Source organism: Pecten maximus, chromosome 7, assembly GCF_902652985.1.
Source record: "Pecten maximus chromosome 7, xPecMax1.1, whole genome shotgun sequence".
Classification (NCBI taxonomy): domain Eukaryota; kingdom Metazoa; phylum Mollusca; class Bivalvia; order Pectinida; family Pectinidae; genus Pecten; species Pecten maximus.
In genome coordinates, this window is record NC_047021.1 from 1,903,945 (window position 1) to 1,931,813 (window position 27,869).

A 27,869-nucleotide genomic window follows, 5' to 3' on the forward strand; every position below is an offset into this window, starting at 1 on the left:
TGTCATTTTTTCTGGCGGATTCTTAGTTTTGCACATTTGTTGCATGAAAATGGTGCAATAACTTATAACTGTTTTGCTTTTTATATCGTAATTGCATTTTTATCATTGAAATATAAGAAACTATCAACTTGAAAACTTTCATCGTCACAGCTTATATCCACAATGTGATGAAGAAAGTACATTTACATTATATCGTCAACGTGACAAAGTAAATAACTTTTATCATCACTGTGATGAAATAAATACATCATATAATCACCGTGATGAAGTAAGTACATTATATCATCACTGTGATGAGGTAAGTACATTATATCATCATTGTGATGAAGTAAGTACAATATATCATCACTGTGATGAAGTAAGTAAATTATATCATCACTGTGATGAAGTAAGTACATTATATCATCACTGTGATGAAGTAAGTACATTATATCATCACGGTGATGAAGTAAGTACATTATATCATCATTGTGATGAAGTAAGTACATCATATCATCACTGTGATGAAGTAAGTACATTATATCATCATTGTGATGAAGTTAGTACATCATATCATCATTGTGATGAAGTAAGTACATCATATCATCACCGTGATGAAGTAAGTAAATTATATCATCACTGTGATGAAGTAAGTACATTATATCATCACTGTGATGAAGTAAGTACATTATATCATCACGGTGATGAAGTAAGTACATTATATCATCATTGTGATGAAGTAAGTACATCATATCATCACTGTGATGAAGTAAGTACATTATATCATCACTGTGATGAAGTAAGTACATTATATCATCACTGTGATGAGGTAAGTACATTATATCATCACTGTGATGAAGTAAGTAAATTATATCATCACTGTGATGAAGTAAGTACATTATATCATCACTGTGATGAAGTAAGTACATTAAATCATCACGGTGATGAAGTAAGTACATTATATCATCACTGTGATGAAGTAAGTACATTATATCATCACTGTGATGAAGTAAGTACATCATATCATCACTGTGATGAAGTAAGTACATCATATCATCACTGTGATGAAGTAAGTACATCATATCATCACTGTGATTATGTAAGTACATCATATCATCACTGTGATGAAGTAAGTACATTATATCATCATTGTGATGAAGTAAGTACATTATTTCATCACTGTGATGAAGTAAGTACATCATATCATCATTGTGATGAAGTAAGTACATTATATCATCACTGTGATGACGTAAGTACATTATATCATCACTGTGATGAAGTAAGTACATTATATCATCACTGTGATGAAGTAAGTACATTATATCATCACTGTGATGAAGTAAGTACATCATATCATCAACGTGATGAAGTAAGTACATTATATCATCACTGTGATGAAGTAAGTACATTATATCATCATTGTGATGAAGTAAGTACATCATATCATCACCGTGATGAAGTAAGTACATTATATCATCATTGTGCTGAGTAAGTACCTCATATAATCATTGTGATGAAGTAAGTACATTATATCATCACTGTGATGAAGTAAGTACATTATATCATCACGGTGATGAAGTAAGTACATTATATCATCACTGTGATGAAGTAAGAACATCATATCATCATTGTGATGAAGTAAGTACAATATATCATCACTGTGATGAAGTAAGTTCATCATATCATCACTGTGATGAGGTAAGTACATCATATCATCATTGTGAAGTAAGTACAATATATCATCACTGTGATGAAGTAAGTACATTATATCATCACTGTGATGAAGTAAGAACATCATATCATCAATGTGATGAAGTAAGTACAATATATCATCATTGTGATGAAGTAAGTACATTATATCATCACGGTGATGAAGTAAGTTCATTATATCATCATTGTGAAGTAAGTACAATATATCATCACGGTGATGAAGTAAGTACAATATATCGTCACTGTGATGAAGTAAGTACATTATATCATCATTGTGATGACGTAAGTACAATATATCATCATTGTGATGAAGTAAGTACATCATATCATCATTGTGATGAAGTAAGTACAATATATCATCACTGTGATGAAGTAAGTACATCATATCATCACTGTGATGAAGTAAGTACATTATATCATCACTGTGATGAAGTAAGTACATTATATCATCATTGTGATGAAGTAAGTACATTATACCATCATTGTGATGAAGTAAGTACATTATATCATCACTGTGATGAAGTAAGTACATCATATCATCATTGTGATGAAGTAAGTACATTATATCATCACTGTGATGAAGTAAGTACATTATATCATCACTGTGATGAAGTAAGTACATTATATCATCATTGTGCTGAGTAAGTACCTCATATAATCATTGTGATGAAGTAAGTACATTATATCATCACTGTGGTGAGGTTAGTACATTATATCATCATTGTGATGAAGTTAGTACATCATATCATCATTGTGATGAAGTAAGTACAATATATCATCACGGTGATGAAGTAAGTACAATATATCATCACGGTGATGAAGTAAGTACAATATATCATCATTGTGATGAAGTAAGTACAATATATCATCACTGTGATGAGGTAAGTTCATTATATCATCATTGTGATGAAGTAAGTACAATATATCATCAATGTGATGAAGTAAGTACAATATATCATCACTGTGATGAAGTAAGTTCATCATATCATCATTGTGATGAAGTAAGTACAATATATCATCACCGTGATGAAGTAAGTACATTATATCATCACTGTGATGAAGTTAGTACATTATATCAACAACGTGATGAAGTAAGTACATTATATCATCATTGTGATGAAGTAAGTACAATATATCATCATTGTGATGAAGTAAGTACATTTGTAAATTATATCATCACGGTGATGAAGTAATTACATTATATCATCACGGTGATGAAGTAAGTACATTATATCAACAACGTGATGAAGTAAGTACATTATATCATCATTGTGATGAAGTAAGTACAATATATCATCATTGTGATGAAGTAAGTACATCATATCATCACTGTGATGAAGTAAGTACATTATATCATCATTGTGATGAAGTAAGTACATTATATCATCACTGTGATGAAGTAAGTACATTATATCATCACTGTGATGAAGCAAGTACATTATTTCATCACTGTGTTGAAGTAAGTACATTATATCATCACTGTGATGAAGTAAGTACATTATATCATCACTGTGATGAAGTAAGTACATTATATCATCACTGTGATGAAGTAAGTACATTAAATCATCATTGTGATGAGGTAAGTACATTATATCATCACTGTGATAAAGTAAGTACATTATATCATCATTGTGATGAAGTAATACATCATATCATCATTGTGATGAAGTAAGTACATCATATCATCACTGTGATGAAGTAAGTACATTATATCATCATTGTGATGAAGTAAGTACATTATATCATCACTGTGATGAAGTAAGTACATTATATCATCACTGTGATGAGGTAAGTACATTATATCATCACTGTGATGAAGTAAGTACATTTGTAAATTATATCATCACTGTGATGAAGTAAGTACATTATATCATCACTGTGATGAAGTAAGTACATTATATCATCAACGTGATGAAGTAAGTACATCATATCATCACTGTGTTGAAGTAAGTTCATTATATCATCATTGTGATGAAGTAAATACATCATATCATCACTGTGATGAAGTAAGTACATTATATCATCACTGTGATGAAGTAAGTACAACATATCATCATTGTGATGAAGTAAGTACAATATATCATCACGGTGATGAAGTAAGTACAATATATCATCACTGTGATGAAGTAAGTACATTATATCATCAACGTGATGAAGTAAGTACATTATATCATCACTGTGATGAAGTAAGTTCATCATATCATCATTTTGATGAAGTAAGTACACTATATCACAATTATAATTAAGTATGTACATAACATCATCACTATATAAAATATGGGGTATATTACAGACATAAGATAAACACTTTTACTGCTTCTGTTGATGTTTGTCAGACATCTCGATTTATGAGAATTCCTGTTCTCTGAGTCATAGATGGCATACTGTATTTCGTCATAGTGACTTCATATTTTCCCAAACGTTAGCAAACCCTTTACCAATTACCACCCATCATATGGTGTAAAAGCTTTTCAGCGTGATGAGTAGTGACTGAGAAAGTGTCCTACAATTTGAAACGCTATGTATCTATATCACTTACAGAGTGTATGTCATCAAATTGTTCCAGGAATGATACACTAGCTGGTTACATCATTAGATAGCCGGGCCTAATACCAATACTATGGAGGAGTTGATACAGATATATAGGACCAACCGAAGTCATCAGTATACACTGTACATACGATATAAAAGCATTGTGTAGCAGGGAATGCTATTTTGGGCAGTGCTGTGGGTGTTGTAGTGGGTTTTAATGCGGTGATATGATAAGTAAGGAATGTTGTCAAGATAACATGTGTTTTTTGTCCTTTTATCGACTTTGACAGTGAACTATTGTTAAAACGATTATTTATTAGGTTGTCTAATTATTTTTCTAATTGTGATATAAACATTTAATTTCAAACTTATTAAGCGTGATTAATGCCAAGTTCGAAATGATAGCGGGTAATGACTCATTGCCAACAGACAGTCATGGTGAACGGATACAGAATATCAACACGAGGTGATACATGGCCATTCAACTTAATGCATTACATTTTCTTTAGAAGTTTGAACTATATTGTTGGTTTTGTACTATTATCCGCCTTTCAGTTGTCTCAGTTTCTCGATATGTAAACCTTTGTATCAGTTTACAATAAGTGACGGCCGTATATACCTTTGTATCAGTTTACCTAACAATAGGTGACGGCCGTATCTACCTTTGTATCAGTTTACCTAACAATAGGTGACGTCCGTATTTACCTTTGTATCAGTTTACCTAACAATAATTGACGGCCGTATATGCCTTTGTATCAGTTTACCTAACAATAGGTGACGGCCGTATATGCCTTTGTATCAGTTTACCTAACAATAGGTGACGGCTGTATATGCCTTTGTATCAGTTTACCTAACAATAGGTGACGGCCGTATATACCTTTGTATCAGTTTACCTAACAATAGGTGACGGCCGTATCAGTTTACCTAACAATAGGTGACGTCCGTATCTACCTTTGTATCAGTTTACCTAACAATAGGTGACGGCCGTATATACCTTTGTATCAGTTTACCTAACAATAGGTGACGGCCGTATCAGTTTACCTAACAATAGGTGACGGCCGTATATACCTTTGTATCAGTTTATCTCACAATAGGTGACGGCCGTATCAGTTTACCTAACAATAGGTGACGGCCGTATATACCTTTGTATCAGTTTACCTAACAATAGGTGACGACCGTATTAGTTTACCTAACAATAGGTGACGTCCGTATCAGTTTACCTAACAATAGGTGACGGCCGTATCTACCTTTGTATCAGTTTACCTAACAATAGGTGACGTCCGTATCAGTGTACCTAACAACAGATGACGGTCGTATCTACCTTTGTTACAGTTTACCTAACAATAGGTGACGGCCGTATATACCTTTGTATCAGTTTACCTAACAATAGGTGACGTCCGTATCAGTGTACCTAACAACAGATGACGGTCGTATCTACCTTTGTTACAGTTTACCTAACAATAGGTGACGGCCGTATATACCTTTGTATCAGTTTACCTAACAATAGGTGACGTCCGTATCAGTTTACCTAACAATAGGTGACGGCCGTATATACCTTTGTATCAGTTTACCTAACAATAGGTGACGTCCGTATCAGTTTACCTAACAATAGGTGACGTCCGTATCAGTTTACCTAACAATAGGTGACGGCCGTATATACCTTTGTATCAGTTTACCTAACAATAGGTGACGTCCGTATCAGTGTACCTAACAACAGATGACGGTCGTATCTACCTTTGTTACAGTTTACCTAACAATAGGTGACGGCCGTATATACCTTTGTATCAGTTTACCTAACAATAGGTGACGTCCGTATCAGTTTACCTAACAATAGGTGACGGCCGTATATACCTTTGTATCAGTTTACCTAACAATAGGTGACGTCCGTATCAGTTTACCTAACAATAGGTGACGGCCGTATCTACCTTTGTATCAGTTTACCTAACAATAGGTGACGTCCGTATCAGTGTACCTAACAACAGATGACGGTCGTATCTACCTTTGTTAAAGTTTACCTAACAATAGGTGACGGCCGTATATACTTTTGTATCAGTTTACCTAACAATAGGTGACGGCCGTATAATAGGTGACGGCCGTATATACCTTTGTTACAGTTTACCTAACAATAGGTGACGGCCGTATATACCTTTGTATCAGTTTACCTAACAATAGGTGACGGCCGTATAATAGGTGACGGCCGTATATACCTTTGTTACAGTTTACCTAACAATAGTCGACGGCCGTATATACCTTTGTATCAGTTTACCTTACAATAGGTGACGGCCGTATCCGTTTACCTAACAATAGGTGACGGCCGTATATACCTTTGTATCAGTTTACCTAACAATAGGTGACGGCCGTATTTTCTCTCGTCATAACAGAAGTAATAATACGGTTTACACCTGTACCATTAATCACGTTAAAAGGTGACTGCTGAAGGACAGTGAAAATTAACCTGATCCATGATAATCACGATATATCAAGATATGATTGTTACATCATAGTTATGATAACGTCGTCCAAAATGGTGTCATCAAATGGCAAGCTACTCACTTAAAACATTCAAAAGGGTACAGGCATATGTAACAATTCCTACATATAAAATTAACAATTTGATTATGTGTCTAAAGCAATTTGGTATATTGTATGAATTAGTAAATACATTAAGAATTTTAAAACGTGTGTTGGAAACAAATTCACAGGCATTACAAAGAATTTTACAGGTGTTATCAATAATTCGTGTTATAATCAATGTATACGTGTGTTATAAGGACTCAGACAACTAAATGTTTTACTTTTACTCGTAATTTTATTCCTTCATTTCCTTATTTTTAGTATAAATGATTGGATAATAATATCAAATTAGAATTTCAAGTTTTTGCCATCGGATAAAAGTTGTTATTGCATAAGTTCAATGACAAATAAGAGCACAACGGCAGTGCAAGTGGCGACTAGAAACCAGGGTATGTCAACACTGTCTGTGTTATCACTGATCAAATAAATCAGTCGTAAAATGAAACCGGATCTGACCGTCAAACTTGTAAGAATTTATATGTATTACATTAAAATATCGCAGGTTAAATCAATAATAGAATGGGTTATTACAAGTAGAGTATTGCGAAACAAGAACTGTATTATGATAATGAAGTATTAAGAGGTTGTCTTTTAGGTACGTAGCCAGACTTGCTTGAACGTAGATATACATTCAATGTATCTTAACATTGCTGCTCCACGTGGGGATCCATATGACCCCCTTCTCTCTCCCCTGGGATAATATATGCGATATTGTTGCACTCTGGTGAAATGTTTCAGTCCCGTTTTATTTCATTTGAATAGTGACACGGATCAGAATAGACATATGTACATAACGTTCCTTTAAAATCAAATTGTGAGAATTTTTATCACCTCCCGATCCAGGTTGTATCATTTCTTTGATCTTATGTTAGGCTCTTATTATCACATTTAATTTACATTTTACGGAAGTCGAGTAGGACGCCCAAGAAAAATTAAACATCTGAAAATGTGCTGTACTCACAAGGATATGTCTCGGTATTCATAGACTGTAAGAAATGGTCAGGGTGCTGTGATTTATCTCACAGTCTCAGCCATAGAAGTTCCGGACATCCGGATATTGCTATAAAAACGGTAAAATTCTAACGTTAAAACAGACACATATTCCATAACATATTTTGGTCTCTTAATGTGCCCCTTAACACCAAAGAAAATCCTGATTCTGCAGAAGGCCAATTTCAGGCGTCTCGACCGATGAACACGCAGTGAGCAGCAGCTATATTCCCGCTCCAGCCACTATTCTGATATTCCAATTATCTTTTTTTGTAAAACGATGACTTTTAATTCTTTTTTTTTTCGAGAGAGAGTTTTGTCCTTGACTAACATTTTAATTTTTAAGATAAGAAAATAGTTCGTTATTGTGTGATTTAAATTGATTAACACTTCTAAAATCGTTACAACGAAAAAGACTTGTTTGCATTGTTCAACTCAAGTTTTTTTTGTAGAATATTCGGCTTCCTTAAGCTCCCCTTCTTTCATTGACTAGTGCTTGAAGGACGAGTCAGATGCATGGTGCTGTTTCGATTACTGGCCTTTACAATACCTTGCAAAGTCGATAAAATACTTATTTGTTTCTTACTCATTTATACATACATTAATGAGAAAAATGTTTGTCTAGAGGATGATTAGGTTGGCGTTACTTAAAGTCCTAGAATGCTAAAAGGACCAAATAAGATGCTCTAACGACATTTTAAGGTACAATTAACATTAAATTCATCGCCATAGTATCACTTCGCCGAAAAAATCATTTCGATAGTCGTAAAAAAAATGTAGGTGTTGATGGGATTTAAATGTGTCAATGTGATGCCCGACCATTTTTTGCTCAAACGAAGCTGATTTTATTGAAGAGTCCTTATCGGTGCAAGTAATAGAGACCCTGTTCACCTTTAGGAATATTGACGATGTGTTATCGTTAATTAAATAAACCTGATTGGCCATGTTGATTGGATAAACCCAGTAAACATTAAGATGAAGGCCCCCTTATACTCTCTAACATCAACCATATACTTCGATCTTCACGCCCGACGTACCAGCAAAACTTACATCTAAGGATTACATCTAAGAACAACGATTTTTTAATTGCTGCATTGTTACTTCCCCCCTGAGGTTTCGAGATGTGAAGGTTGATGAAAGACATGAGAATTCCTTTATTTAGCGGCAAAACAACGTAATAAGGCCATTAAATTGTTAAATTTACTATATGTTAGTCTATTTATAACGTACATGAACTATTGTGTACTGCCATAATGACGTTATGTTCATTTTTATAATATTTAAGGATTAACATCAATTATTTTTTTCTGTTATACAGTCATAACATAAAAAACTGGAGTGTACTCTAAATAAACCGCGAAGCAATTTATGAAGAGAGTACACTCCAGTTTTTTATGTATAACAGAAAAATAATTAATGTTAATTCTTATAATTTAATTTCGTCTTATACACACCAAGATATTTCACTTTCTTTGGCGCACTGTTTTCTGTGATAAATTATTACGCAACGTCATCAGCCAATCAAAAATGACGTTACATTTCGCAACGTCAAAAATTTTGTTATGGAGGTATAACAAAATTATTTCAGCCAATGAAAATGCGTGTTTCATACAAAATTAAATTATATAGTAATGTTTAAGTGTACGTATACATATATGTGTATATTAAGCGTAATGGACATGTACTGTTGTAATTGTGTATTGTGTCATACTATATTGCATTGTATTGTTTTGTAATGTCTCTCTGTTGTGTTGAAAAACACAAAGAAATAAAGAATCTGAATCTGAACATGGGAAAGGTTTTACAGTCTACTTCATCTTCTCAGTTGGAAATACTCTGTTTCCCTGAGCTTTAATCATATGACGTCAGTCGACGTGTTCGATGTTCACCATCCTTGTTTACGATTCGAGAGTGTGTCTTAACCCAGATTTGACCTCGATTTGTATGACAGGTGTCGTCGACGATTTACCTCGATTTGTATGACAGGTATCGTCGACGATTTACCTCGATTTGTATGACAGGTGTCGTCGACGATTGACCTCGATTTGTATGACAGGTGTCGTCGACGATTGGCCTCGATTTGTATGACAGGTGTCGTCGACGATTTACCTCGATTTGTATGACAGGTGTCGTCGACGATTTACCTCGATTTGTATGACAGGTGTCGTCGACGATTGGCTTCGATTTGTATGACAGGTGTCGTCGACGATTTACCTCGATTTGTATGACAGGTGTCTTCGACAAAAGATACTTACTATCCCGGAACACCTGGTCTAACTCCTTGTATTTTTTTTGCCATTTGTCTCCATTTTGGCTTTGTTTTATGTACAATTTCGATATTATATCAGCACTCTCTGTTTAAAAGCGTTTTGTATATTTGTCTGTTTTCTTGTTTACAGATGATACAGCACTGCTATTATATATTATATACATCGATTGATTGAAACACAAACTAGGGTGTGTCATGTGATTATTGATGTTCGAAGTAAAATTAATCACAGAAACACTCGTCGTTGATTAATAGAGTCGTTGTTAGTTATGGAGTGGTTGTTTCGTCGATACATGGAGTACCATAGATGAAATATAACACTGGCAGTTGGTTGTATTGTTTTGTAAAACAAGATTTATATCATTGATAATGGCATTCCAATATCAATATCCGGTAATGAGTCGTCCATATAACTACAATGTACCATCAACTCACGTTATCAATACAGGATTGGGTCTAAATATTGCTCTCAGAAAAATAATTTAAAAAAAGGTCATGATGCAACTGTAATATGAGAGTGTCATTTTCAGAGATGGCGCAATGATTGCTTTGATATATTGTACAAATGTAAGAAATAAAATATGGTTTATACTAAAACACAGTTTGACCACGCACAAGAGTGTTCTGCTAAGCTATTAACCCGGCTGTCTTAAATAATCTAGATCTCCTACAAGAATACAAAGAATAGACTTATATATTTTATACAAACCCATAACTTATCCATCCAAGCCTGTCTTTTTTATCTATAAAAACCAAAGTGTATACATAAACCATTGCACCCCGAAGAAAGGTACAGCCTTTCACTTTAATTAAAGCGATATTTGTTTCGGGTGTTTCCAACTGATAAATCTTCACCATTAATCGTTCTGGGAAGGGTCATGGTTTATCACAGCACGTTGTGTAGTTTTGACGTCACCAAGTTCGGTGTTCTTCAGAAAACAATCTACGATGAGTAAAGAGCGAAAGCAAACGAAGAGAGGCGAAACGTCAGCAAGACTCTGGACAACTTCTGAGGAGGTTGATTGCAAGACCAACCCGGTTTGTTAATAGGGCAATGTTGATCATGTCGCCGAATCGTAAGATAGACCAGAGCCAAAACTGTGACCATGACGAGAGATCATTGTGTCTCGGTTCACAGATCAATGGTGCTAGGCGACCAGGATGTGATTGATGATGTAAGATTATATAGTTAAGTAAGGTAACATATTAGCATTAACCTTAATTGGGGTAATTTGGACACAAATTGTTTTATCAAGATATGGAGATCCTTTGATGTCCAAAGGAATAGTTCTGGTTATTATCATCCTTGGTTTAAGATGGGTATTCTGTAGTTTTTTTTATGAATTATCTCAATGTGTTAATGGCAATTTGTAAGTGAACTAATTAAATAAAGCTCGCGAGATTCACTTGTTACGTGATTATAACAGAAAGACATAATGTATTTATATATACAAAACTCGGCAAGTTACAGGAATAATTTACAATTAAAACTAAAGTGGTCGAAGGTTGCTATTAAATCAACACTGTTAATTACTTATCGTATAACAGCTGTCCTTGAGTGAACCTTTCCTATCCGTTTCTCAAGAATTAAGAATGTTCATAAATCCCACATCTGACAGTTCCAGGCAATTAATAATCCAACAGAATAACGCTTGTAGATCAGTTCTCAGTATCAAGCAATTATTAAAACAAATGGAGATAGAGAGGTTCATTTAAAAAGTCACCTGCCATTGTCTACTGTGCAGTATTGATACGATGGCCAAGAACGGAATGCTAAAATTGTTTTACTAATAGTACGTTTTCGTCAACAAAGTGTAACATACATATTCTTTATAAAAAGCTATAACTAGATTATTTTTTTTACCTTGCTTGATAAGGGCATCGGAAATAGAACTTGGCTACAGTTTTACGGCATTATTGTGTCAAATTTCTTAATTAAATCATCTAGTGTAAAAGAGGCTTTGCAAACAAGTAAACTTCATAAATTCATAATTCATCAATTTCATATTTGAGACAAAGCCTATTCCTATCACAATCCTAAATCATGATGAGGAATATAGAGGTTACCATTTACTTATCAATCATCAAAGTAGGTCACCAAATATTAATGGTCCATTCAGTTGTCAATTATCAAAGAAGGTCATTTAATATCACCGGTCCATTCATTTATCAATCATATATGTGGTTAACTTTTATAAGTTCGTTAGACCAGGCCCAATGTCTTTAAAATATTAAAATCATTACAATAAGTTTAAAGATATGGGTCTCTGAGCTCAATAATTCCTTGATTTTAATGCATCAATGACCAGTCTAAAATGACCTCAAGTTATGCGAAATGACAATATAAACGATGTTTTTAAGTTCAAAAATCCATCAAATTTGGATTTATCGATTGGGTACTAATTTGTAGTTTAAAGTCTTCTTCAACTATTGAATTACTCAAAAGGTCACCACATGTAGGCCACCAAAAGACACAAACTAAAGCAGACATCAATTCGTATTAATATGGCTTGCTATTTTTTCATTTGCATATGTTATATTTTCCTAAAATAGCCATTTATATCATCAAGTGGTTATTATTGGTCCAAATATTTCCTATTATTATTACAATACACGGCATTACAGGTAAAGTACCTCTGACTTAAGTAGTAGAAATTAACTCTAGCATAAATAACATCAGCGCAGCAACAATGACGATAATGTTGCTATAAAAAATTCTTTTAGTCTTATTGTACGACTGCACGTTACTCAGTGAAGAGCGTCAATTGATCTTCGGAACCAAAGCGATTATGGCGTTAAACTCTCCAATTTACTGCCTGGACCCCTGATACTACCTGGACCCCTGATCCTTGAAGGTCCATACTGCCTGGACCCCTGATCCTTGAAGGTCGATACTGCCTGGACCCCTGATACTACCTGGACCCCTGATACTACCTGGACCCCTGATACTACCTGGACCCCTGATACTACCTGGACCCCTGATACTACCTGGACCCCTGATACTGCCTGGACCCCTGATACTACCTGGACCCCTGATACTACCTGGACCCCTGATACTACCTGGACCCCTGATACTACCTGGACCCCTGATACTACCTGGACCCCTGATCCTTGAAGGTCCATACTGCCTGGACCCCTGATCCTTGAAGGTCCATACTGCCTGGACCCCTGATCCTTGAAGGTCCATACTGCCTGGACCCCTGATCCTTGAAGGTCCATACTGCCTGGACCCCTGATCCTTGAAGGTCCATACAATAAATACACAGGCGTGGACGGACTCAACCGTGACATAACTTGCAGTGCTTGGTTATGTATTTGAAAGTACCTTAGTTTCATATCACTAAGTTATTACATGAACAAAGACCAATACAAGATTAATTTCTAGTAGTTCTATTTACATTAATACACACTTTTCAACCTGAAAATATGTTTCGCAACTTTAATCTAACAATATTTTATCAATTGACAAAACATGAGACCAGACTAGACCAGACAGATGAGATGACATCACACCACACCACACCACACCACACCACACTTGACTAGACCAAAATTTGCAACCCGACCAATGAGACCAGACTAGCCCCTAAGTTGGAACCAGATCAACGAGACCAGACCAAACAAAACCGAAATTTGGAATCAGACTAATAATACCAGACCAGACTAGAACGGACTAAACCAGACCACGTTATAAAGTATGCCAACAGTATAATTATATAAATAACGTAAAACTGCCTAAGTTAAGCTGTCAACTGGCTATAGATAATGTAACAATGATTTGAATTCCCCAGATCACTATAGGTATACCCGATACAGCATTACCTATATTGTGGAAAAGGTAGTCGCTCTGGCGTTATATCAGATCATTCAGACGTTATAAAAAATTCCTAAATTCCTAAAGAAATCTGAGAACCGAACAATTTGCGTACATTGCCAATGCCTAGTTTACACAAACTTTTATTTTGACTTTAAACTATCCTGTCAAATCCATTAAAGCCTTTCGACAATTACATTTCAAGGGACTGAACAAAAAAAAAACTTGAAAACAGCGATTTATTGTGAATTCAGTTATTGAAATAATGTACCTGAAGGACCTGTGTCATGCAGCAAGTTATTACGTCTTACACGTTTTACTGTTAAATAAATACACTCCGATGCGAATGTGTAGATGTTTAAAAGGAACTAGCTAATATTAAAGTTAAGAGAATTATAGAGGGGTTTACATTGGCATCATGCCTTTTGAAAACATAAAAGTCTGTTATCAGTGATTCCATTAAACCAGTTAGTATACAAGGATATAAGAAAAAATGAAACATTATCATTGAATCAGACAAGTATATAGCTAAATCCTTTCTTTTTATCCTACGTCCGATCTGGGCAGACTAATTATGACAGTCTGGAACAAATTATCAAAATATGAAATTGTACTGTTTATAATTGTTGTGAAGAATCTGACTTTCAGCAACTTTCTTTTTCCACGCATCATACAAGTGTATGGCGCCGTGCATTAGTACTCTATTACACTATCAACCGATCCCCTTAAGAGGATATTTTTAAAATAATTTGAACAATAGTCACCTTATCTCTAAATTTGATTAAAAACATGTGCTCAAATAAAATCAAGGCTGAAAAGGATCGGTCCTTTAATGAAGCTTAAGTGACGTCATCTTTAGTACAGTCAATGGCAAACATCATTACTAAGTTCAGGACATTCATGCCGGTTGGGATGCAGGTTGCATTATGGGAAGAGGGAATTCCTACATTTAATGATGGTTTAATTGTTGACCCGTCATTAAGTCTTTATTAATCCTTAATTGGTTAATGGATGCTTAAATGACCTGTCCAACAACACATTTAAAATGATTCATAAACTAATCTATAATTACATATTTAATGAATCATTAAGGCTTGATAATACCTTAATAATGGTTTAATTAAATGAACGTTCGAAAAAACGGCCTCTGATTTCATATTGTTCAAAAGTTGTTATAAAGTTACCGGGGATGTTTTCCTGTCAAACGACATAACTTTATACCGGTACAGGCCTTGTGATGTGACAAATGACTACACTTCCTTTGCTCTTTCTGTAAGAGGAACCTGCCAGTTTTCTTTCAATATATCAAAACACTGATATACTTGGCTTTGCCGACTTTGTCAATACACGGGTCAATCCTTGGAATTGGATACGAGTCTGTTCCATTCACTTTTACTTGGCTCAATGATGTCATTGTCCAACATATATTGTATTTCATTCTTCAGGTGTTCTTCCTTTAGAAACGAGAGGATCCACCGGTGTGTTATGCATGTGATGCTCAATTCACAGTGGAGCATTTTTTAATAGAATGTTCCGATTTCAAGCACATTCGTGATAAATACTTTCGAGTCCCGGATATGAAAACCCTTTTCAGTTCCGTGGATTCGAAATCAATATTTAGCTACTTGAAAGAAATCGATCTATTTTATAGACTTTGATGTCTTTTACGTTACTCTCTTTGACGTTCTATTTATATTACAAAGTTCACATATTCTATTCGTACACATATATATACATGTATTACCATTTTTAAACAACTTTTTTATCATAATGATCTAAACATACAATACGAATGCTTTTAAAAATGACAAATTTTATCTGAGTTTAACTTTAAAAATAAAAACCGATAGTATATTGTTTGGCCCTAAATGACCCTAGTTGTCGATGGGCCGTAAAACATAAACAAACAATTCCTTTAGTGGATCGACACGTTACGGATGTTGTTTGACAGGTTTTGCATCGCGAACATCGACGTAGTGGTATACAACATCAGTTTTGCCTGGCGTATCCGAAAACAAATGTTTGTTCTCATGACTTAGTCCTTTCAGTTCGGTCCATTCTTTGTCCGAGAGATGGCACAGTTTTTCATCCAAATTCGTGAGCACATATGAATTCCGTAACTTTATAACACAGTTTACATATACATCTTGTACTCCACCACTTACCTCTCCTTGACTAACATCAGCTGCACCGTCACATTGATTCAGCTCTTTTTGAGTGGTTGCCAATCTTTCTTTTGCCATTGCCCATGCCCTTGTCAAGCTTTGTATACTCTAGAGATTCACTTTCAGATCGTCATCTAAAATTTTATCGTTAAGGATTTTCAGAGGGCCACGGACAGTGTGTCCAAACACAAGTTGCAAAGGTGCTACTGGGATTTTCTGATTTGGGTTTACCTACCACCTGACATGTATGGCATCACCTACAAAACTCAGCCACATCATGTTTCAACTTAGGCCAAAAGAACTAATCTAATATCCTATTATATGTTTTTGTCACACCTAAATGCCCTGCCATAGGTAAATCATGAGACAAATTCAGAATGTTGTTCCTATACCTTGGTGGGACAACTACATAACTGACAACACACCTGACCTATGGAAGTAACACATCGGGACTTTCTCAACCTCTTTCTCACTCAAAGCCCGATTACATAACAAAAAGATTTCATGATATTTTTCCTGCTCTGCTATAAGCTCCTCTTTAGTCAAAGATGATGTACTCATCATATCCACAACATAAGTATCCTTGCTAAGAACCCTATCAACATGAGAGCCAACAGGATCACTCAAAAGATCGCACTTGCCACCGATATCTTCTCGATCGTGAGCCATGAAAGTGTCATCTAACCCTGGAATTAAATGATTCTCAGTAAATGAATTTAATAGAGTAACATATTAAATTAGGTTATCAAATGTAACTTCATTGCGATTCGGTTCCTGTCATTAGTATGCCGGCTATTTGGTTCCCGTCATTAGTGTGTCCCAAAATTTGTAAAGGAGTTCTCTCCCTTCGTTCTTTACACTTCCGGTGATCAGCCCGACATTTACATAATTGAAAGTAATTTCAGGGAGTATTGAATTTGATTTTAGATGCCTATTTTCTTTCATCAGTAAGAAATAATGATCAGTTATTAAGGATGATTAGTTTATCTGCAAGTGTCGACAGTTTTTTTTTGGAAAAAATCGCAGTATTTGTAAGATGTTAACGGATTTTAATTTCCCCCCGATTTCACCGGCCATAATACCATGCCGGTTTTGAAAATCCGTTGAGTAACATTGAAAATACTGGTTCATCAAATCAAAATGTAATGGTTAGATAACTTTATAGTAATTCATACATTTATTGTTGTTATTTACCATCTTTAGAAGTAAATGTTATGTTTTGTTGTCTTATAGCATGGTCGATTCTCGTTCTTGGTGGGGCATCATCGGGATTCGATATAATCTGATATTATTTAGTGTAAACTCTGTTGTATAATAGATAACATAATATTTTAAGGCAATTTGTCTCATGTTGCTTCGTTTCCGTCGTTAATGATATTGTACACATGACAAGCGTGAGGGCCTCGAACACGGCTGTCTTGCTCAAGTCCCTAAAGTAAAATGTTTGTTAATTTGCGCTTTTAAAGAAAAGGGACAATAATGAGTGGCCCCTTTCTTATTTACGCTAATATTTCATCGAGTTAGCCATATGCTCACATCAGTCCTTTTGAGTTGTAGTATAATCCACAATGCCAAAAAGCAAAACAACTGCTAGACTCCCAGGTAGGAGGCCTTCACGGAGACCAGCCAGATTCACTCGGGATAACGAGACTGATGTTCAGGTGGAGGGGGAACAACCGAGGGAGCCCTCGCAGGCAGCCGGCAACTCTACATTGTCTGAGGAGACTCTAGATACCATCGTTGAGAGGGTGGCCGACCGCGTAACACCGCAACTCATACAGGCTATAAGCGCCACTAGGACTAGTACTGAAGGTAATGTAGATTCGCCACGGCGAGATTTTGACACAATTGACAATGTGGTTGGTGACTTCAGTCCTTCATTACACCAAGTGAATAGCTATGACAATGTGTTGGGTTTTAATGTGTCGGAATCTATCCGTCAAAAAATCCTTGATGGCCAATACATTGACCTCAGTCTGTTACTACACAATTCCGTAACACTAAATGACAATGAAAAGCAGATATCTTTTGTCAATGGTCAATTAGTTTTAAAGTCAAAGTCAAAGCAGCCGAAAATAGTTGACATTGATCAATGGTCAGATGCTTTTCTGACTTTTATATCTATTTTTATTACAAGTCACCAGGACGAGACACAGGGTCTTTTAAAGTATATGAATACTGTAAGGCTCGGAGCGAAACGGGTTGGTAATTTGGGGTGGAAATATTATGACGAGCAGTTTCGTTTAAGGAAAGCTTCTCGCCCGGAAATGCAATGGGGCCTCGTAGACCAAGAACTTTGGCTGCTATACATGTATTCATCTAGTCAATTCAATAACAAGGCTAGCTTTCAAAACTCTGGGCAGCAAAAAGCTCGTGAACTAAAATGTTACACCTTTAACTATGAAGGCAATTGTTCAAAGTTGCATTGTTCCTTTGCCCACAAATGTCTTAAATGTTCTGGTAATCATCCCCAAATCAAATGTAAGTTAAATGTTCCTAAACAAAGTTCTAATTTTAGATCCAGCATCTCCACAGCCAAGTCAACTTTCCCAGCACAAAGTACACCAAATGGACCCCCAAACCGAGTCACTGGCCCTAGGTCATACTCCAATCAATAGCATGCTTTTGAAAAGGTTTTTGAAGGACCATAAGGATAGGGATTTGGTTGCTGAGGTGGTTGATGGTTTTACTGAGGGGTTTCACTTACATTATGATGGTCCTAGAGAAAGCAAACATTGTCAGAATCTCAAGTCTTCACAGGATAACATTGATGCAACTTTTGAGAAAGTTTATAAAGAAATAAGGTTAGGAAGGATCGCTGGCCCCTTTATGACCTCTCCTATTCCAAACCTTAGGTTATCCCCTATTGGTTTAGTTCCAAAGAAAGATGGTACATGGCGCCTAATTCAACATTTGTCGTACCCTCATGGTTCAAGTGTTAATGATTTTATTGACAAAGATCAAGCTTCGGTTCATTATTCTCCTTTTGATAATATTTTGAAGGTCATCAGATCTTTAGGTACTGGGGCACTTCTTGGTAAGATGGACATTAAATCCGCCTTTAGACTTCTTCCAGTGCATCCCTCAGATTTAGATTTATTAGGTTTTAAGATAGGGGACAAGGTTTTTATTGATAAATGCTTACCAATGGGTTGCTCCATCTCTTGCTCACTTTTTGAAAAGTTTGCTTCACTCCTTCAATGGATAGTTTCTGATCGGTCAAAACTAGCTACACTGGACCACTACTTGGATGATTTTATTTTCGCTGGGGGTAGAAACTCTAGCAACTGTCAGGTATTAATGTCAACTTTTTCAGAAGTGTGTGCAGAAATAGGGGTACCTATAGCTGAGGATAAAACTGCTTTACCATCACAAGTTATGGTTTTTTTAGGTCTTGAATTGAACACTTTGGAAATGTCAGTTAAAATACCAAGTGATAAGTTAGCCGAGTTGAGAACTATGCTACTAGAATACTTGGGTAGAAAGAAAAGCACCCTGAGAGATCTGCAGGTTTTAGCGGGGAAACTTAATTTCTGTGCCAGAGCCATACCCCCTGCGAGGGCCTTTATTAGAAGATTGTATGATGTCATGTCAGGTGTGAAATGTCCCCATCACTTTATTAGAATTACAGCAGCTATTAAGGAAGATTTACAGACTTGGTTATGCTTCCTTGATTGCTTCAATGGGTACTGTGGTATCGCAGAAGTTGACTGGGTAAACGATTGGGAATTACAATTATTCACTGACAGTGCAGGGGGTGATAAGGGCAGAGGTGGTGCAGCTTTCTTTTCACCTTCATGGGCTTTCATTGAATGGCCTGCTCATTGGGTGTGCTCTGAGGTGATTAGAGATATCACATTTTTAGAATTGGTTCCCATTGCCATGGCTATCTTTATGTGGGCATCAAATTTTCAGAATAAGAAGATTGTACTGCATACAGACAATGAAGGGTTGGTGGCTATTTTAAACAGGAAGTCGTCAAAATCTATTAGAGTAATGAACTTGTTGAGGCCTTTGTTGTTAAAGGCGATGCTTCACAATATACAGTTTAAAGCTAGGCACATTCCCGGTGTTCACAATCGTATTGCTGATGCTATCTCTCGGCAGAAATGGGACAGTTTTCAGCAGCTAGCTCCAGACGCAGAGAGTCAACCAACCCCAATCCCAGAGTCTTTTCTACAGCTGCTTTGCAACATGAATCTGAGCGGTTGTTGAATAGTTCCATTGCCCAGTCGTCCAGGAGAGTTTATGTTAATGGTTTAAATCACTTTGAGGGCTTTAGGAAGCAGTATGGCTTAGAGTTAACCTGGCCACCATCACTGTTACATGTAACAAATTTCATAGCTCACTTATCCAAGCTGGAGTTGTCCCCCAGTACAGCAAAAGCATATATCTCGGGCATCAGTTTTAAGTGTAAAGTAGGGGGGAACGAAGATATTACCCAATGTTTCATTGTCAGAAAAATGCTTGCAGGGTTTAATAGAAGTAAAGCCAGAAAGGATACTCGTTTACCAATTACTTCTCAATTACTGTCAAAGTTAGTCAATATCCTACCAGTTGTCTGTAAATCTGGCTATGAGGCTAGGGCATTTGCGGCAGCTTTTTCTCTGGCTTTTCATGCATTTTTGCGTATCGGGGAGTTGGTGTCTCCAACTTCCAGTGGAAGTCCGAGTCCGCATGTGTTATGTAGTTCTAATGTTCGCCTCGTTAACTCCAATACAGCACTTGAATTGAAGTTAGTTTCTTCAAAAACTGATCAGCTTGGTAGGGGCACCATTTTAATGCTTCCAGCAACAAATGCTAGTTCATGCCCAGTTCAGCTTATAAAGATTTTTCTTAAGGTTAGGCCAGATTCAGTCGGCCCACTTTTTTGCCATTATGGGGGTTTACCTATTACCCGCTTTCAATTTCTCTCTGTGTTGAGGAAAGCCTTGAAGGCCATTGGTGTGGGGGGTTCGGATTACAATACTCACTCTTTCAGGGTTGGGGCTGCAACTACAGCTTCCATGAGGGGATTCTCTGACACTCAAATCATGGAAATGGGTAGATGGGAGTCAAAAGCTTACACGGGCTATATTAGGATACCCACTTCTCGTTTTAGTTTGTAGTTTTTAAATGCATTCTGCATTTTGTAAGTTTTTGTATCATATGTTACACAAAGCTGACTTTCAGCTTAAGTTTTCAGCGGTTCCAGTTAGTATTTGGTTAGTGGGATCATCCATCATAAAGAGAGCCTTTGTACACGCGAGAAGTTCTCACGAGGGGATTGATTTGTCTCTTGGACGTCACCTGGCTAACATTTGGTGGCAAGGTAAGGGAGGAATGAAGATTGCTGAGATTCCCAGAAAAATCAAGCAAATGTTGACTCTTGACGACCCTCCTCAGATTTTAGTGGTGCATTGTGGCGGTAACGATATAGGTTTAACCACTTCTTGTGTATTGCGTCACAGAATATTGGCTATTTTAAAAAACATTTACACATTGCTCCCTTGTACCAAAGTGGTTTGGTCCCAAATTCTTCCTCGTCTGTCGTGGAGAAATGAACGTTGCTCTCTGGCATGTGAAAAGATAAGATGTCGAGTTAATAGCCAAATTGGGGCTGCTGTAATACGTGCTGGGGGATGGTATTTCAGATACCCTGAAATATCTGCTACCACACCAGATTTATTTTTACAGGACGGGGTTCATCTAAACAGCCTAGGTAATGAGCTATTTTTATTTCGTATACAACAAGGGTTACAGAGAATGTTGTTGGACAAATTACAGCCGAGCGCTTCCCCTGATTTTCCAGAATGTGGCCCTTGGTTGATTTTTTAACTGCATTGTAAGGTGGCAGATGCATCGGGGTTTGATTGACTAAATTTATCAGTAATGTTTTGTTTGCAGCTATCTGCTGGTTGCCATACTCGCCCTAATCTAGGGTCGGTAACTAAGCTTTGTGACTAATCTGGTCAATTTGATTTTGGTGACTAATCTGGTCACGCTGACTAATCTGGTCAATCTTGCTTCTGTGACTAATCTGGTCACTACGACTAATCTGGTCATTTTGTTTTATTGTGACTAATCTGGTCACACTGACTAATCTGGTCAACCTTTTAATTTGTGACTAATCTGGTCAACATTTATTTGTGACTAATCTGGTCATTATGTCTGTTCTAGTCTTTTAGTTAGTTATGGCTAATCTGGGCCCTATAATTCATCTGGTGATTGTGATTAATTTGATCACAGCTTAATATTGGTACTCCTAGAATTTTAATTTGTATGTATTTGTTAGATATAAAACATGTCATTCATTCTTATTTAATCGTCATTTTGGTCATGGCTTCTCATTCCCCAGTTGTTGGGTGTTCCTACCGTCACTGTGGTGGCGGTGCCTGGTCTCTGCCTTCAGTTTCTTCAGTCTTGCTTACCAGGCATTTGGCGGAATTTTAGGAACACCTCAAATGTTTCCAATAGACTTTGGATTTTTCCTGACTAGCAACAGGTGAATGATCAATTTAATGTTGCACATATATATTTCTTTATTAATGCTACTACCCATATCAAGGGCTTCTGTTCCCAGAGCTCTCGAGGGTTTTTGGATCATAGTAAATCCATTTGGATAATTTTGCTATTACCCATATCATGGGCTTCTGCTCCCAGAGTTCATGAGGGTTATTGGAAGCCATGACCTTTATAGGCCAATTAAAAGTATTAAATTATTTGATGTCGTTTGTTATTCTTTTACTATTTGATAAATGAATTTAATAGAGTAACATATTAAATTAGGTTATCAAATGTAACTTCATTGCGATTCGGTTCCTGTCATTAGTATGCCGGCTATTTGGTTCCCGTCATTAGTGTGTCCCAAAATTTGTAAAGGAGTTCTCTCCCTTCGTTCTTTACACTTCCGGTGATCAGCCCGACATTTACATAATTGAAAGTAATTTCAGGGAGTATTGAATTTGATTCCCACCCTCCCTCCCATATTAAATATGTTTTGAATTTAAGTGTTACAGAGTACTGCTGTTGTTCTGTTTGTTTTTGCAGTGTCGCAGTCCTCTATGATTCTTCAATCGTCATGGCTTCCTTCCTTACCAGTGCCGAATTGGTAAGCGGAATTTTAGGAACACCTCAAATGTTTCCAATAGACTTTGGATTTTTCCTGACTAGCAACAGGTGAATGATCAATTTAATGTTGCACATATATATTTCTTTATTAATGCTACTACCCATATCAAGGGCTTCTGTTCCCAGAGCTCTCGAGGGTTTTTGGATCATAGTAAATCCATTTGGATAATTTTGCTATTACCCATATCATGGGCTTCTGCTCCCAGAGTTCATGAGGGTTATTGGAAGCCATGACCTTTATAGGCCAATTAAAAGTATTAAATTATTTGATGTCGTTTGTTATTCTTTTACTATTTGATAACAGCATGTTCGGAAACATTTCTACTCATTGAAAGATTAACAGCACATGAAGGGAATATACTAGGAATTTCCTTTTCAATAGTCTCAACGCTTCCTTTCTTATTAGAAGTAATGGACACTAAGGGAGCAAAGCCATTGCCTAGAATGAGCGACATACCCTCTATAGGCCGTATCACGGTTATTATCCCCCTTGTGTACCGCCAGAGGGCAGTACGTCTCGCATTACTTCCGGATAGTTCAGTAAACAATGGCGGACCGTAGCAACAGTATAAACAAAGAGAATGAAGACGTGAACCTGCAGACAATTGATTGGCTTACTGTTCAAGAATTGAAGAGTTTTTTGCGCCAGCATGACCAGCCAGTTAGTGGACGATCAACTGAATTAAAGGAACGTGCGAAAGGTGTGTTGAAACTTGGTATCAGACGGAAAGATATACTACAACGGGAAGATGAAAGACAATCCACTCTCTACCAAGCCCGTAAGTTCGTGTCCCCTCTTGGCGAAATTTTACCCCACCCATCCACATTGAAGAACTGGACCGACAATGTTAGGCAGATACCTGTGTTTCTAGAAGATGCCTTATATAATTACCTTGTTCTGAACAGACAGCGGACGTTTGATAATGCTCCAATGGGTGCTGTTAAACAACTTAAAGCAAAGGTGACAGGTGGTCCAAAGTTTTAATATTTCTTAACTACTGCAAGTTATTTTATAAAATATTTCTTTTGTATGATTATCCGAGGTATCTTTCTAGTCAAAGTCAAATAAATTGTGATTGTCAGATAACAGGTTCTGAATGATATTGATATGCTTTATTTCTGTACTGTATTTATATACAACCACAATGTATAAATGTATAATGATTGACATATTATGAACACTTATCTTTTGGTCTGTCATATTTTCTTTATATCAATCTAATACCAAATACATAATTTGTATGCTTTATTTATGTTATTTGTTGTATACATGTAGCGACAATAACTAGTTTGATTTGATTTGATTTGAAAGGTCTTCTATGAAGATAGCCATGTTCACCATATACGATACAGCCCTATCACAGACCTCTGTTCTCACTGCTATGTATCATGTAAAGTGGTACCATCCATGCCAACGGCAGATGTGAACAAGTCTCCTGACTACAGTGTTTGGATATGTATATCGAAGCAGACTGGACAAGTGCATGCAGCAGATTGTAACTGTCCTGCAGGGTGAGTGTATTTAGAATGTATAAAATATAGTCTATTATATTTTCATGACACACTGTACATTGTATATACTGGGTAAGCAATATACATTTGCATGTTATGTAAAAATATGTTGATGATAATTAGTATACTGAGTGTACATGTGCATGTAGTTAAACTAAATGTGTGCAAAATATACATATCTGCAGTGTACAGTAATACAGTGTATATATCTGTAGTTGTATTGATAACAATGCATGAACTGACAAGTGTTCGAAACTAGGACCTCCAAACACTAGTCAGATGCTTTTTTTCTTTTCGAAGAGAAAAATCATTTCATTTATCTCATCAATAGGGCCCCAGGGGTTAGGTCCTCTATCATTCCTCACAATTTATAAAAAAAATATTGATATTTGTATTTTATACACTCTTTTACATTAATTATTGCATTGAACTACCTGGTTGCTGATGATCGACCGGGTGCAGTTCCGCCACATATGTATCCTAATTTTATATATGTAATCATGATTATTGATTTATGATCAGTGTTGATCATAAAAGATACTGATATATCTGATTATATATATATGCATAGTTGATCTCAACATACATGTATATGAATTAATCTATTGTATATTATAAGTTGGGAAATTTTATATGTACCATATATGAAGAATGTCAAGTATTAATATAAAAAAGGGTTAATGTTAATACAGTTTTTTTCTTGTATTATTTGCAGAAATGGAGAATCGTGCAACCATGTGGCAGGTCTTCTATATGGCTTAGTTGACATCACAGAGAAGAAGCAGTCTGGGGAATTAGCGCCAACCGCTGAACCCTGTAAATGGAGCCAGCCAAAAAAGAGGAAATTGTCCCCCAAAAAGGCAGAACAGATGAAATTTCGAAAATGCACAAATACTGGTATGTATATGTATTAAATAGTGTGTTGGGAATTGATAGATCAATGTTTAACATAATGAAATTTTAAAAGTAATGGATTTGTTTTTTTTATTTGGATGACAGAGAGCTTGAGTGTACTACTGTATATGCACTAGAAAATAGCAAGTGACCTGGTGTCTACCCAAGTTGGAAAATATAACTTCTAATTTGACCTCTAACCTTAATGACTAGAACAAAATCTTGTTTAGGGCATCAAGACTAAACAAATTGCTTTTGTCAATTTTCCTAATTTATACACATACTTTCAACAAGAATGAACTGCAGGTTCATGACTATTACTTGCTCTACATTCTTTAAGGGGTCATGCTGGCTAAGTAGTTAAGGTGTCCCTACATTATTTCATTAGCCCTCTGCCTCTGTCGCAACTTTGAAACTCATGTGGGGCAGTACCAGATACTGACCATAGGTTGATTGGTTTTCTCTCGGCACTCTGGCTTTCCCTTAAATATATAAAAAAAAACTTGCATGTCCTTTAATGACCCTGGTTGTGTAGAAAGTTAAACAAAAATAAACCAAATAAATTCTGATCCTTATCAATCTTATATCATTATTTACAGGTAATGCTGATAAATCAGACTACACATCATTCCGACCATCTGGAGTTCAGCCACCATTGGATAGGGATTCGTTCCTAGCAGAGATGAAGGAAGTCTTGCCAAATGCAGGGTACACGAAGCTGTTTCCAAAACAGAAAGCTCCAGAACATGTCTTACAAGAGTGTTGTTTACCAGAACCAAAATTTAATTTTCATGATAGTGTGGACTTGTCTTCAAGTGCTTGTCAGATTGAGTTTGATAACTATGTACAGGATTTGATAGACAATAGTGCATGTACAGATACTATTGAGGGATTGACCAAAGGACAGAGTAAAAATGATGTCTGGCTGAAAGCAAGAATAGGGCGGATCACAGCATCGCGTTTCGGGGTAGTGTGTCGCAGGAAACAAGATGTAAATCCAAACAGTCTGGTAAAATCTGTAATGGGTTATTACTCTGATAAAACCAACGATGGAATGGAATGGGGGATTAATCATGAAAGAACAGCCAATCTGGAATATATTCAGAAGATGAGAAGCAATGGTCATAGCTCAATAACTGTGCAAGAGAGTGGACTGTGTGTTATGGTAGATCAGCCATATATAGGTGCTAGTCCTGATGGTTTTGTTTCATGTGGTGACTGTGAAGACAGTGAAGGACTTCTGGAAATCAAACGTCCTTTCAAATATCGAGACTTTTCTCCAAAACATGCTGCTACACATAAAGATTTCTGTTGTGTCCCCAACATGAATGGCCAATTAACATTGAAGAAGTTCCACCCATTTTTTTATCAGGTACAAGGGCAGATGGCAGTGACCAAAAGAAAGTGGTGCGACTTCGTGATTTGGACACGGAAGGGAATCTCCATTGAAAGGATTTCTTTTGATCTTCCTTTGTGGAAAGAAGAGCTATTGCCAAAACTTTCAACCTTTTTCAGAGACTATATAGTGCCAGAACTCTTTAGTCGCAGACTTCAACGCAAAATGTAATTAATTGAAACTGTGCTACAATTACTTAATTTTGGACATCTTTCACTTGTCATGGTGTTATAATGTGAACATCAATTCGTCATTGTATATGATCAGTGTTCTCCCTATGCTGTCGTATAATAACATTGTGCAATCAACCTTATCCAAGATCCCGCAATACTACATTGTATATAATGTTTATGTTTACCTGAGGCTGAGTGATGGAAAATTTTAATTTCAGTGATGAATCAGAATCAGTTGAAATTTAATCATGAAGTGATGATCAGATGTAAAGTAGTTATAACTAGTGTCAACTATATAATAATTTTGTACACGATACAATCAAGATTCTGTAAAAACTATCATCTATTAGTATTAAGTTGGTTTTTTTTGTACTGACAATATTGGCATTAATTTGTACTATTAGTACATAGCTGTTTCTTCTGAACTTGGTGCCTTTTTCTGATTTGTACAACATTGCAATACTTATGACATATATGTATGTATCACAATCAATTTGACATCAATATGTGATTACCTTTTCATAAGAGCTCAATTTCATTTAATGTATCATAGGGAGGCTCTTTGCATTGATTGTACCAACATTGTGTTTACATATGAACTTCAAAAGTCATGAAATGAAAACAATAAAAGCTAAATGTTTTCTTTAAACTGAATATGATTTATTTCATCAATGTCATTAAAGCAAGAACATTAGACTGTTCAGGGCCGCCAACAAGGATTCATTTGCTGAAGTTTACATGATTAATTAAG

General features: G+C 36.1%; 2 protein-coding genes across 2 annotated transcripts; both read left to right on the forward strand.

The window, feature by feature from the left end:
• Positions 1 to 17,601: 17,601 nt before the first annotated feature.
• Positions 17,602 to 20,248, forward strand: LOC117331006. Its single transcript, XM_033889599.1, has 2 exons — positions 17,602 to 17,845; positions 18,552 to 20,248. Exons 1-2 carry the CDS (start codon positions 17,602 to 17,604, stop codon positions 20,246 to 20,248), a joined length of 1,941 nt encoding a protein of 646 aa, XP_033745490.1.
• A 3,361-nt stretch (positions 20,249 to 23,609) lies between these two features.
• Positions 23,610 to 27,772, forward strand: LOC117331294. Its single transcript, XM_033889912.1, has 5 exons — positions 23,610 to 24,104; positions 24,456 to 24,655; positions 25,371 to 25,552; positions 26,149 to 26,893; positions 26,950 to 27,772. Exons 1-5 carry the CDS (start codon positions 23,691 to 23,693, stop codon positions 26,996 to 26,998), a joined length of 1,590 nt encoding a protein of 529 aa, XP_033745803.1. The 5' UTR covers positions 23,610 to 23,690; the 3' UTR covers positions 26,999 to 27,772.
• The last annotated feature ends 97 nt before the right edge of the window (positions 27,773 to 27,869 follow it).